The sequence below is a fragment of the Poromitra crassiceps genome (genome assembly GCF_964638095.1).
Source record: "Poromitra crassiceps genome assembly, chromosome: 2".
NCBI classification, from domain to species: Eukaryota; Metazoa; Chordata; class Actinopteri; order Beryciformes; family Melamphaidae; genus Poromitra; species Poromitra crassiceps.
The window spans coordinates 17,244,900-17,257,399 of record NC_139624.1 but is presented as its reverse complement, the minus strand read 5'-3'; the positions used below and the strand labels follow the sequence as shown (position 1 = coordinate 17,257,399).

Below are 12,500 nucleotides of genomic sequence, written 5' to 3'. Positions count from 1 at the left end.
CAGAGGTTCTCAAATGTTTTTCAGCCAAGGACCCCTTACAAGATAGAAAATATACCGGGGACCCCCTCATTCTGATTTGTGATTTTGGGCTAAGCTTAATTGTTGCCACAGTAACGTGCTTGACTTTTAAATTGATAGGTTTGTTAGATTAGAATGTAATCCATGAACCATTTTTGATTTAAAGCATAAAATATTTTCATTGAAGTATGAAGCTTTTGCAAAAAAAACTATAGCCTATATATTTTTTTATTTTCCTGAAAACTTTTCGCGGACCCCCTTCCAAAGTGCCACGGACCCCTAGGGGTCCCCGGACCCCCATTTGAGAACCACTGGTTTAGACTATTCAGCTCCAGCACCTCAGCTAAGTCTGATACCAGGTGAGTCAGTTTGGACTAGTCAGCTCCAGAACCTCAGCTAAGTCTGAAACCAGGTGAGTCAGTTTAGACTATTCAGCTCCAGCACCTCAGCTAAGTCTGATACCAGGTGAGTCAGTTTAGACTATTCAGCTCCAGCACCTCAGCTAAGTCTGATACCAGGTGAGTCAGTTTAGACTATTCAGCTCCAGCACCTCAGCTAAGTCTGATACCAGGTGAGTCAGTTTAGACTATTCAGCTCCAGCACCTCAGCTAAGTCTGATACCAGGTTAGTCAGTTTAGACTATTCAGCTCCAGCACCTCAGCTAAGTCTGATACCAGGTGAGTCAGTTTAAACTATTCAGCTCCAGCACCTCAGCTAAGTCTGATACCAGGTGAGTCAGTTTAGAACATTCAGCTCCAGCACCTCAGCTAAGTCTGATAACAGGTGAGTCAGTTTAGACTATTCAGCTCCAGCACCTCAGCTAAGTCTGATACCAGGTGAGTCAGTTTAGACCATTCAGCTCCAGCACCTCAGCTAAGTCTGATACCAGGTGAGTCAGTTTAGACCATTCAGCTCCAGCACCTCAGCTAAGTCTGATACCAGGTGAGTCAGTTTAGACTTCAGCTCCAGCACCTCAGCTAAGTCTGATACCTGGTGAGTCAGTTTAGACCAGTGCTGACCAATTTGGGGCCCGCTCTGTTTGTTTTGGCCCGCCACGGATTTGGGGGAAAAAAAGAAAAAAAGTTATTAACGTTAATTTTGTGCAGCTGGTATTCTCTCTCCCCGACTCTATCACACGGGTGTGAGGCATTGCTGTCTGAGGATTGATCGCTCCTGATTGGTTGGCTGAATCACCTGGTTGGGGGGTGAGCTCTGATATTTGATCCCTCCCCAGTCACTGGCTTTACACCAGCTCAGCAAGATGGACAGATCATCATCACGGCAGTGGCACACTGACAAAAGAAAGTTTAGGACGGAGTGGCAAGACGAGTATTTTTTTACCTAAGTAAATTCAACAGCGGTTTGTCTCATTTGCAGACAGAGAGTGGCTGTTTTGAAAGAGTACGATATACGTCGCCACTATGAAACTGATTTTCAAAGTACCTTGAGGATTTTTCAAGTTGTGAATTAAGTCAAATTTCTCTCTTGATTACAAAGGTGGAAAATACAACTGTTTTTAACTGGGTGTTTACTGATTAAATGTTTAAGCTCCCCACAAATGCAGATGTTTTTTTAAATATATATAACCAATTGCAAATTATTACAATTACAAAACAGATAAAAAGTAGATTATTATATTGAAATGTTATTTTAGATTTAGAATGTTAATTTTCTATAAAACACAATACATTTTAATGTAATTCCACAATGTTTATTTTTGGCCCTCGGCCCTCCACCCAGAATGAGTTTTGGCCCTTCATGGGAAAAAATTTGGGCACCCGTGGTTTAGACCATTCAGCGCCAGCACCTCAGCTAAGTCTGATACCTGGTGAGTCAGTTTAGACCATTCAGCTCCAGCACCTCAGCTAGTATTGTATTTTTAATTGTATATTTTTGATTTTAGAGCCAGATCAAATAAGTCTGCTCTTGTTGAAGCTTGGGCTAAAAGCCCCTGAATTTTACATTCATCTTTTAAAATAAAGATGTGTTTAAAAAGCTATTGCATGTTAAAAGCTATTGTGTGTTACGTTTTCAGTGCTGTGCCTTTTCTCTGGGTAAACAAGAAGTGAGCTTGACATGAACTGAGCTGCTCATTTTTTGGGACTGTGAGCTATAGCTCAAAGTTCAAAATATGAGCTATGAACGTGAACTAGTTCTGCATGAGTTGAACTTTGAGCTAGCTCTTGTGAAGTGTGAGCTTGCACAACACTGATCGCAATATTGAACAATGTTATCGCACATCGCCGATTTTCCTCAATATCGTGCAGGCCCAGTATATGTGTGTGTGTGTGTGTGTGTGTGTGTGTGTGTGTGTGTGTGTGTGTGTGTGTGTGTGTGCGTGCGTGCGTGCGTGCGTGCGTGCGTGCGTGCGTGCGTGCGTGTGTGTGTGGCCGATTAACCAGCCACTGCTGATTTAATAATGAGCGATCTAGCCGGCCATCCGGTCTTCATTGTGAATCAAGGTCATGTGGGCGGAGCTTGATTTGGATGGTAAGACTAACGCTTCACCAGTCAGCGAGCGCTCACGCGCCGCGATGCACCCGGCTGCTTCTTTACGGCAGATATGACACGCGCTCATCAGCATAGAATGTATCTAAATGAGATTTGTAAAAAGAATAGAATGAGTGTCACACAGCCCAGCCCTGTCTCTCCACTGCGTCCCGCTCCTCCTCGCAGATACCAGCTTGACTTCCTGTCAACAGACGTGCCAAACTGACAGCGTCATAAGCCCAGACGCCCAGATGAAGAAGGAGAGATACATTTTTCATTTACATTTACATACGTGTTTATACAAGGTGGCAGCGTTACATACGTGTTTATACAAGGTGGCTGCGGACCACAAAGTAGCTTCTGAACGAGGGTTGGAAAATAGAAGTTATTACAGTGAAGCGTGCTCTACATGTTGGTTATCTTTCACTGATAGCCAGCTTTCCAAAACGCTCATAAATCCAGCCATGTTGACGGCTCTGTGAGTTTGCTTGCATTTACAATCTTAGTAAAACCACTGTAGAGGAAAATTGAAGTTGGATTAAAAAAATGAATGAATAGATAGATAAATAAATAAGTGTTCTCCTGGTGCTGTCTTTAAAATGGATGCCTGGAATTTACAGTTTTCCATTAACTGATGCCCAACAGCTTTTTCACGCTTGCACCCCGGCCTTGGAGACAGCAGGTTTGTTGTCTGTGGTTTGCCCGCTTCCTTTTCTCCACCTTTCTCACTGAAACCTGTCTGTCTGCTCTGCTCTGCGTCTGTTTGTCTGTCTGTCTGTCTGTCTGTCTGTCTGTCTGTCTGTCTGCTCCCTGTCCGTTTGTCTGTCTGCTCTGCTCCCTGTCTGTCTGTCTGTCTGTCTGTCTGTCTGTCTGTCTGTCTGCTCCCAGTCCGTTTGTCTGTCTGCTCTGCTCCCTGTCTGTCTGTCTGTCTGTCTGTCTGTCTGTCTGCTCTGCTCTGCTCCCTGTCCGTTTGTCTGTCTGTCTGCTCCCTGTCTGCTCCCTGTCTGTCTGTCTGTCTCTCTGTCTGTCTGTCTGTCTGCCCCCTGTCTGTCTGTCTCTCTGTCTCTCTGTATGTCATCATCGATCTATTACCAGTATCATCAATAGAGGCTTTGGGTATCAAAAGGATCATTTGTTGATGTTCCCGCTGCATTTCTCCATATGGAGGAAAGAGAGAGAGAGAGAGAGAGAGAGACACACACACACACACACACACACACACACACACACACACACACACACACACACACACACACACACACACAGAGACACAGAGAGAGGGAGAGAGACACACACAGAGAGAGAGACACAGAGAGACAGAGAGAGAGAGAGACAGAGAGAGAGAGAGACAGAGAGAGACAGAGAGAGAGAGACACAGAGAGAGAGAGACAGAGAGCAGCTGGGAAAACAACTGGTGTTAACAGCAAAGCTGATGCTTGAAATGATGTTTTTGTCTTGACATAATAGTGCTTAAAATAAAGCTTGTATCCTTGAAGTGGATGTTTTACAGACAGAATTAAGTCAAATGATCTTCCTTAGAAAGTACCATGATAATCCATTTATACTCAAAACAAGCAAACAAGCAAATATATATATTTTTATCTAAATATAAAATTATTACTTGGTCAGAGCTGCAGTTTGCGGGTGCAAGGAGATAATAATGATGTTTGCAGGTGCAGGTGTATGAAGCGACCCAAACACAGACATACACACCTTCCTCTCTCCTCTTCCTCACAGCATCATGCTATATGTGATCACAGAGCAGAGGCAGCTGACCTTTATTTATGCTGGTGCATGTGTTGTGATAGGGGATTATTATTTCTTATTTATTCTCTGCTGGTGCATGTGTTGCGATAGGGGATTATTATTTCTCTGCTGGTGCATGTGTTGTGATAGGGGATTATTATTCCTCTGCTGGTGCATGTGTTGTGATAGGGGATTATTATTTATCTGCTGGTGCATGTGTTGTGATAGGGGATTATTATTCCTCTGCTGGTGCATGTGTTGTGATAGGGGATTATTATTTCTCTGCTGGTGCATGTGTTGTGATAGGGGATTATTATTTCTCTGCTGGTGCATGTGTTGTGATAGGGGATTATTATTTCTCTGCTGGTGCATGTGTTGTGATAGGGGATTATTATTCCTCTGCTGGTGCATGTGTTGTGATAGGGGATTATTATTTCTCTGCTGGTGCATGTGTTGCGATAGGGGATTATTATTTATCTGCTGGTGCATGTGTTGTGATAGGGGATTATTATTTCTCTGCTGGTGCATGTGTTGTGATAGGGGATTATTATTTCTCTGCTGGTGCATGTGTTGTGATAGGGGATTATTATTTCTCTGCTGGTGCATGTGTTGCGATAGGGGATTATTATTTCTTATTTATTCTCTGCTGGTGCATGTGTTGCGATAGGGGATTATTTTTCTCTGCTGGTGCATGTGTTGTGATAGGGGATTATTATTTATTATTTATTATCTGCTGGTGCATGTGTTGCGATAGGGGATTATTATTTCTCTGCTGGTGCATGTGTTGTGATAGGGGATTATTATTTCTCTGCTGGTGCATGTGTTGTGATAGGGGATTATTATTTCTCTGCTGGTGCATGTGTTGCGATAGGGGACTATTATTTCTTATCTGCTGGTGCATGTGTTGTGATAGGGGATTATTATTTATCTGCTGGTGCATGTGTTGTGATAGGGGATTATTATTTCTCTGCTGGTGCATGTGTTGCAATAGGGGATTATTATTTCTCTGCTGGTGCATGTGTTGTGATAGGGGATTATTATTTCTCTGCTGGTGCATGTGTTGCGATAGGGGATTATTATTTCTCTGCTGGTGCATGTGTTGTGATAGGGGATTATTATTTCTCTGCTGGTGCATGTGTTGCGATAGGGGATTATTATTTCTCTGCTGGTGCATGTGTTGTGATAGGGGATTATTATTTCTCTGCTGGTGCATGTGTTGCAATAGGGGATTATTATTTCTCTGCTGGTGCATGTGTTGCGATAGGGGATTATTATTTCTCTGCTGGTGCATGTGTTGTGAAAGGGGATTATTATTTCTCTGCTGGTGCATGTGTTGCAATAGGGGATTATTATTTATCTGCTGGTGCATGTGTTGCGATAGGGGATTATTATTTCTCTGCTGGTGCATGTGTTGTGATAGGGGATTATTATTTCTCTGCTGGTGCATGTGTTGCGATAGGGGATTATTATTTCTCTGCTGGTGCATGTGTTGCGATAGGGGATTATTATTTCTCTGCTGGTGCATGTGTTGCAATAGGGGATTATTATTTCTCTGCTGGTGCATGTGTTGCGATAGGGGATTATTATTTCTCTGCTGGTGCATGTGTTGTGAAAGTGGATTATTATTTCTCTGCTGGTGCATGTGTTGCAATAGGGGATTATTATTTCTCTGCTGGTGCATGTGTTGTGATAGGGGATTATTATTTCTCTGCTGGTGCATGTGTTGTGATAGGGGATTATTATTTCTCTGCTGGTGCATGTGTTGTGATAGGGGATTATTATTTCTCTGCTGGTGCATGTGTTGCGATAGGGGATTATTATTTCTCTGCTGGTGCATGTGTTGTGATAGGGGATTATTATTTCTCTGCTGGTGCATGTGTTGCAATAGGGGATTATTATTTCTCTGCTGGTGCATGTGTTGTGATAGGGGATTATTATTTCTCTGCTGGTGCATGTGTTGCAATAGGGGATTATTATTTCTCTGCTGGTGCATGTGTTGTGATAGGGGATTATTATTTCTCTGCTGGTGCATGTGTTGTGATAGGGGATTATTATTTCTCTGCTGGTGCATGTGTTGTGATAGGGGATTATTATTTATCTGCTGGTGCATGTGTTGTGATAGGGGATTATTATTTCTCTGCTGGTGCATGTGTTGCGATAGGGGATTATTATTTCTCTGCTGGTGCATGTGTTGTGATAGGGGATTATTATTTCTCTGCTGGTGCATGTGTTGCGATAGGGGATTATTATTTCTCTGCTGGTGCATGTGTTGTGATAGGGGATTATTATTTCTCTGCTGGTGCATGTGTTGTGATAGGGGATTATTATTTATCTGCTGGTGCATGTGTTGCGATAGGGGATTATTATTTCTTATTTATTATCTGCTGGTGCATGTGTTGCGATAGGGGATTATTATTTCTTATTTATTATCTGCTGGTGCATGTGTTGCGATAGGGGATTATTATTTCTCTGCTGGTGCATGTGTTGCGATAGGGGATTATTGTTTCTCTGCTGGTGCATGGGTTGCGATAGGGGATTATTATTTCTCTGCTGGTGCATGGGTTGCAATAGGGGATTATTATTTCTTATTTATTCTCTCTCTGCTGGTGCATGTGTTGCCATAGGGGATTATTATTTCTCTGCTGGTGCATGGGTTGCGATAGGGGATTATTATTTCTTATTTATTCTCTCTCTGCTGGTGCATGGGTTGCGATAGGGGATTATTACTTCTTATTTATTCTATCTCTGCTGGTGCATGGGTTGCGATAGGGGATTATCATTTATTATTTATTCTCTCTCTGCTGGTGCATGTGTTGCGATAGGGGATTATTATTTCTCGGCTGGTGGGATCACATCGCTCATGGTTGTAGACCCCTGAAGAATTCCATTAACCCTGGTTATGTCAGGCCTAATAACATGCCACCCTGCTAAGCACATTGATTTGGAAGGGGGGTTGGTGGTATAATGAAGCCTCAAATTATTTACTTTTAACACCGATGGAATATAAAAATGGACTCGTCTTAAGTCATCCTTACTAGGGCTGGGGAATATATCCATATCAGGATATGAGATATGGTTTTATTTTGGATATGGTAATATGGCATAAGTGTTGTCTTTTCCGCATTTTAAAGGCTGCATTACAGTAAAGTGATGCACATTACAATATTGTAATTTCAATATCACAGTCTTGTTTTTGAATAAAAGTGCTTGTGCATGTTCACAACTGAACATTTAGCCCAGTGCACTTTGTAGAAAATACAGATATGTACAGTATGTGCATTCAGTTTAAAAATACAGATATGATTTCTGGTCTGTATGGCCCAGCCTTACTCCTTACTTATTTTTCCCTCACTTGTCCCTAACCTGGGCTGACAGAATGAGATAAACACAAGTAGAAATCATATTTTTGACCGAGTTTGTTTGTGTGTGTGTGTGTGTGTGTGTGTGTGTGTGTGTGTGTGTGTGTGTGTGTGTGTGTGTGTGTGTGTGTGTGTGTAAAATGCTATTGCCCTGTGTGTATGTTGCAGCATTGATTGCTTCTCTGATGGAGCCTGGCCTTGTTTGGAGTGCTGTGGTTTGCTATATTTGCCATTCATTAGCGGGCGGTGAGGAGATGTCAGGCGGCGCGGCGTGGCGCGGCGCGGGCAGGCCGCTGGCGTGAGAGCAAGCATCAAATCAATTCAGTCACCTTGAACTTTGAAGATGAAAGAATAACATGTTGGAATTGGTCTCCCTCTTACGCTGCACGCCTGTTCACAGAGGCTCGCCCGGGCCCCACTCACACTGTCTGCACTGCAAACATTGTCCACATCAACTGCCTCAACCATGACATTTACACTTTCTGTTCTGATCCCCTGCTACACAGCTAGCACAGGCTACTAGCTGCTCCCAGAACAAGAGTCATCGCTCAATCAATGGAATCAACCTTAAATCATGGAATATTTGCAGATTTCTCCATCATTTTATAATAAGGGAGACCTAATTATTGTAGTCACCTACATGATTTCATAATTGTAACACAGGCAAGCAGAAATAATAAAGTTTTTGATCGGGGTGTCTTTTACTTTACTACCGTACTTATTTACTTGTTTGTTTTATTTTGTTTTTTGGGCGGGGGAGTCTTGCGTGGGACCCTTACATAACGTCACCTCACAACTTGATTTTCACTTTTTACACACACACACACACACACACACACACACACACACACACACACATATGTCTGTCCACTAGGGATGTCACAATATATCGTCCCACAATATATCGCGATATCAAAACGTGACAATATGTATCGTTGAGATGAAATCTCATATCGCGAGAAAAAGAAGCTGAACATGGTGGCACTGATCTGCATCTGATTGCATGCTCGCTCTCCTTTACATTGCTTTGTTTGAACAGACGAGGGACGTTAGAGACACGGAGGATGAAAATGGTGAAATTACTCAAATTAGCGTGGAGGATGCCCCCTCAACTTACGAATCAATCGCAAAAGAATATTGTTAAAATATCGTATCGTATCGTTATTGTGAACCCGATATCATGTATCGTATCGTATCGTGAACTGAGTGTATCGTAACACCCCTACTGTCCACCTATTACTTTGTTAATAAAAGATAAACGTATAAACGTCAGGCTGTAACGTTATAACACGTTTCCACATTTATTCTCAGACAGCTAGCGCCTAGCGTTAGCACTAAGCACACTAGTCAACACCGGCTCTGTCTCTGTCAACAACAGAGTCTCCCACTTCCTGTTCTACGGCAACTCTGAGGGGACATCCACAGAGCCTCGCATACACACTGAACAGTCTGTTACAGTGATAGTCATTTTTCACATGCTCGAGTAAATCCTTAACGAGCGAGTAATCGAACTTCGATGAATTGTGTGCATCCCTACCGTGATCGCTATAAGCAGATTCCACTGTAATTAACATTCAGTTGTTATGCCAGATGAACTCAGTGCTCAGAACCTTCTCCCACTCTCAAACGATATACATGTCCCAGCTTACTGTAACATTTAGCAACTTCAAATACCCAACTGTCAGAAGACAGTCAGACCCTGCAGGTAGCAATCACGTGCGAGAGGCTTCACTGCAGCCAAATGTTGGCAAATTTAAGCAGCTGCATACCTGCCAACACTCCCGGGTTTACACGGGAGTCTCACAATTTTTAACCCTTTCTCTCAGTGTGCTCCCACTTGGTAATTTCTCCCGCCAATCTCCCGATTTGTAGGATAAATGCCGTGGTATCTGGCAACCCAACTGAGAGGCAGTGACGAGTGATGCGCGGTGCATAACTGCGTCACTGCACTCGCTCAAGCTCTCGGTGGAGGACCACTTTGCCCCTGGAAAAAAAAGGATGAAACACATCCCAAGAAGAAGAGATGTGCTGCCAAATTTCAGTCCACTTGGTGCGAGACCTTCCAGTTTCTAACCGCTAGCTACATTAGCAAATACCATGTATTTTGCAGGAAAAATCTGTGTAGAAAATGACGTTAGCAAACATGCCAAACACAAACAAGCCGTGGAAGCACAGAGGCAAACTTCTTCTTTATCATTATTTTATTTTACTATGAGTTTTTAAGACTAATTGAAAGTTATTTACTGTACATATGGGGGCGGGGCGGGAGGGGAATGTAAGCCATTCACCGATACCCCAGAAAATCTCCCTCTTTTTCACAGCTCAATGTTGACTGTCATATATCCAAACAGCAAAAACAGTAATATATCCATGAATCCCCATAGCATCAAATTGTGACCTGAAGAGCAGGAATAGCAATGTGTGAGCACCCGTAAATAGGACGAATACATGACGTCACAACCAGCCAGAAATGTGGAACCCCGCAGCAGGTAACTAGTATGAGTTGTGCCAAACAAACGTTAATATCCCAAAAACTATACATCACATCGCTTATATTACTCAATTAAAAGAAGGGGAAACTTTGGTTTGGGCGGGGTCACCCCTGGGCACACCGTGACCCAGCTAAAGGCTCAGATATGGTCGAGCGAGGCACCAGAGCTCATGCCTGGGCAGACCGTGACCCAGCTAAAGGCTCAGATATGGTCGAGCGAGGCACCATAGCTCATGCCTGGACACACCGTGACCCAGCTAAAGGCTCAGATATGGTCGAGTGAGGCACCATAGCTCATGCCTGGACACACCGTGACCCAGCTAAAGGCTCAGATATGGTCGAGCGAGGCACCAGAGCTCATGCCTGGACACACCGTGACCCAGCTAAAGGCTCAGATATGGTGGAGCGAGGCACCATAGCTCATGCCTGGGCACACCGTGACCCAGCTAAAGGCTCAGATATGGTCGAGCGAGGCACCAGAGCTCATGCCTGGGCACACCGTGACCCAGCTAAAGGCTCAGATATGGTCGAGCGAGGCACCATAGCTCATGCCTGGACACACCGTGACCCAGCTAAAGGCTCAGATATGGTCGAGCGAGGCACCATAGCTCATGCCTGGACACACCGTGACCCAGCTAAAGGCTCAGATATGGTCGAGCGAGGCACCATAGCTCATGCCTGGACACACCGTGACCCAGCTAAAGGCTCAGATATGGTCGAGCGAGGCACCAGAGCTCATGCCTGGACACACCGTGACCCAGCTAAAGGCTCAGATATGGTGGAGTGAGGCACCATAGCTCATGCCTGGGCACACCGTGACCCAGCTAAAGGCTCAGATATGGTCGAGCGAGGCACCAGAGCTCATGCCTGGGCAGACCGTGACCCAGCTAAAGGCTCAGATATGGTCGAGCGAGGCACCATACCTCATGTCTGGGCACACCGTGAGCCAGCTAAAGGCTCAGATATGGTCGAGCGAGGCACCATAGCTCATGTCTGGGCACACCGTGACCCAGCTAAAGGCTCAGATATGGTCGAGCGAGGCACCATAGCTCATGCCTGGGCACACTGTGACCCAGCTAAAGGCTCAGATATGGTCGAGTGAGGCACCATAGCTCATGTCTGGGCAGACCGTGACCTAGCTAAAGGCTCAGATATGGTCGAGTGAGGCACCAGAGCTCATGCCTGGACACACCGTGACCCAGCTAAAGGCTCAGATATGGTCGAGCTAAAGGCTCAGATATGGTGGAGTGAGGCACCAGAGCTCATGCCTGGACACACCGTGACCCAGCTAAAGGCTCAGATATGGTGGAGTGAGGCACCAGAGCTCATGTCTGGGCACACCGTGTGTACGCACCGAGGGATTTATGCTCAGTGCTGCAACCAAATGATGGTCATTGTACAATGATAAGTGAGGAAGGTGACAATGAAAAGCCATTATGTACTGTACTGCAGTTTCACTCTGAAACAATATGTGCATTATGTACTGTACTGCAGTTTCACTCTGAAACAATATGAGCATTATGTACTGTACTGCAGTTTCACTCTGAAACAATATGTGCATTATGTACTGTACTGCAGTTTCACTCTGAAACAATATGAGCACATGGACAGACTCACTAAACTTGTTTTTACTGAATGTAAAAAGGTGTTTCAGTTCTCAGCCCTGGTAGCCTACTTTGTGTTGCTTTACCTCTCCCACACACAAATTTACTCAAAATCACTAAAAACGAACTGTTAGAAATCTAAGTTTTACTACATGGGTCAAGACATTCCGTCAACACATTGGCTCACATTCCTCTACCTGTCTCTCTTGCAAAGTGTGGCGTGCCCCAACAGCGCGTGGCTGTTACAAAAATGTTCGGGTGCACGCCGGCCAGCGGTTGCGGAGGCTCGTGCGCCAAAGCGACTAGCGCGATGACGTCATATTTGCTTTTGATCAGCGCTGTGCGCGCGGACGTTGTGAGCGCTCGGGGGGCTCTCTTACCGTAGGTAGTCTCTCCGACACAGGATGAGGTTGGCTTTGGTGTAGAGCGTGGAGCCCACCTCTCCCAGCCGGCAGTCGCAGCAGGCACACTTCAGGCAGTCCTCGTGCCAGTACTTATCCAGGGCCTTCAGCAGGTAGCGGTCCTTGATCTTCCGGTTGCAGCCGGCACAGCCCTTTGGCTTGGTGTCCGGCTGGACGGAGAGCATTTGTATACCTGGAGGAGAGAGAGGGACCAGGGTTAGAAGCAGGGATATTTACTAGAGCCCAACCGATGCCGATACTGATATTAGGGAGTAAAACAATTCCGATATCGATATATCGGCTGATATTCTTATATTATATATACCCATTATATATATATTTTTTTTGCAATGATCCCTCAAATATCAAACACCTGACAAAGATATGACTT

At 44.6% G+C, this 12,500-nt stretch overlaps 1 protein-coding gene across 1 annotated transcript in view; it reads right to left on the bottom strand.

Moving 5' to 3' along the window:
* The window catches only part of lmo3 (LIM domain only 3), an 88,879-nt gene that overhangs the window by 60,145 nt on the left and 16,234 nt on the right, over positions 1 to 12,500 (bottom strand). The window contains exon 2 of the mRNA XM_083632104.1: positions 12,089 to 12,302. Within this exon, the coding sequence (XP_083488230.1) occupies positions 12,089 to 12,294 (206 nt within the window). The 5' untranslated portion in view covers positions 12,295 to 12,302. The remainder of the gene's footprint in view (positions 1 to 12,088; positions 12,303 to 12,500) is intronic.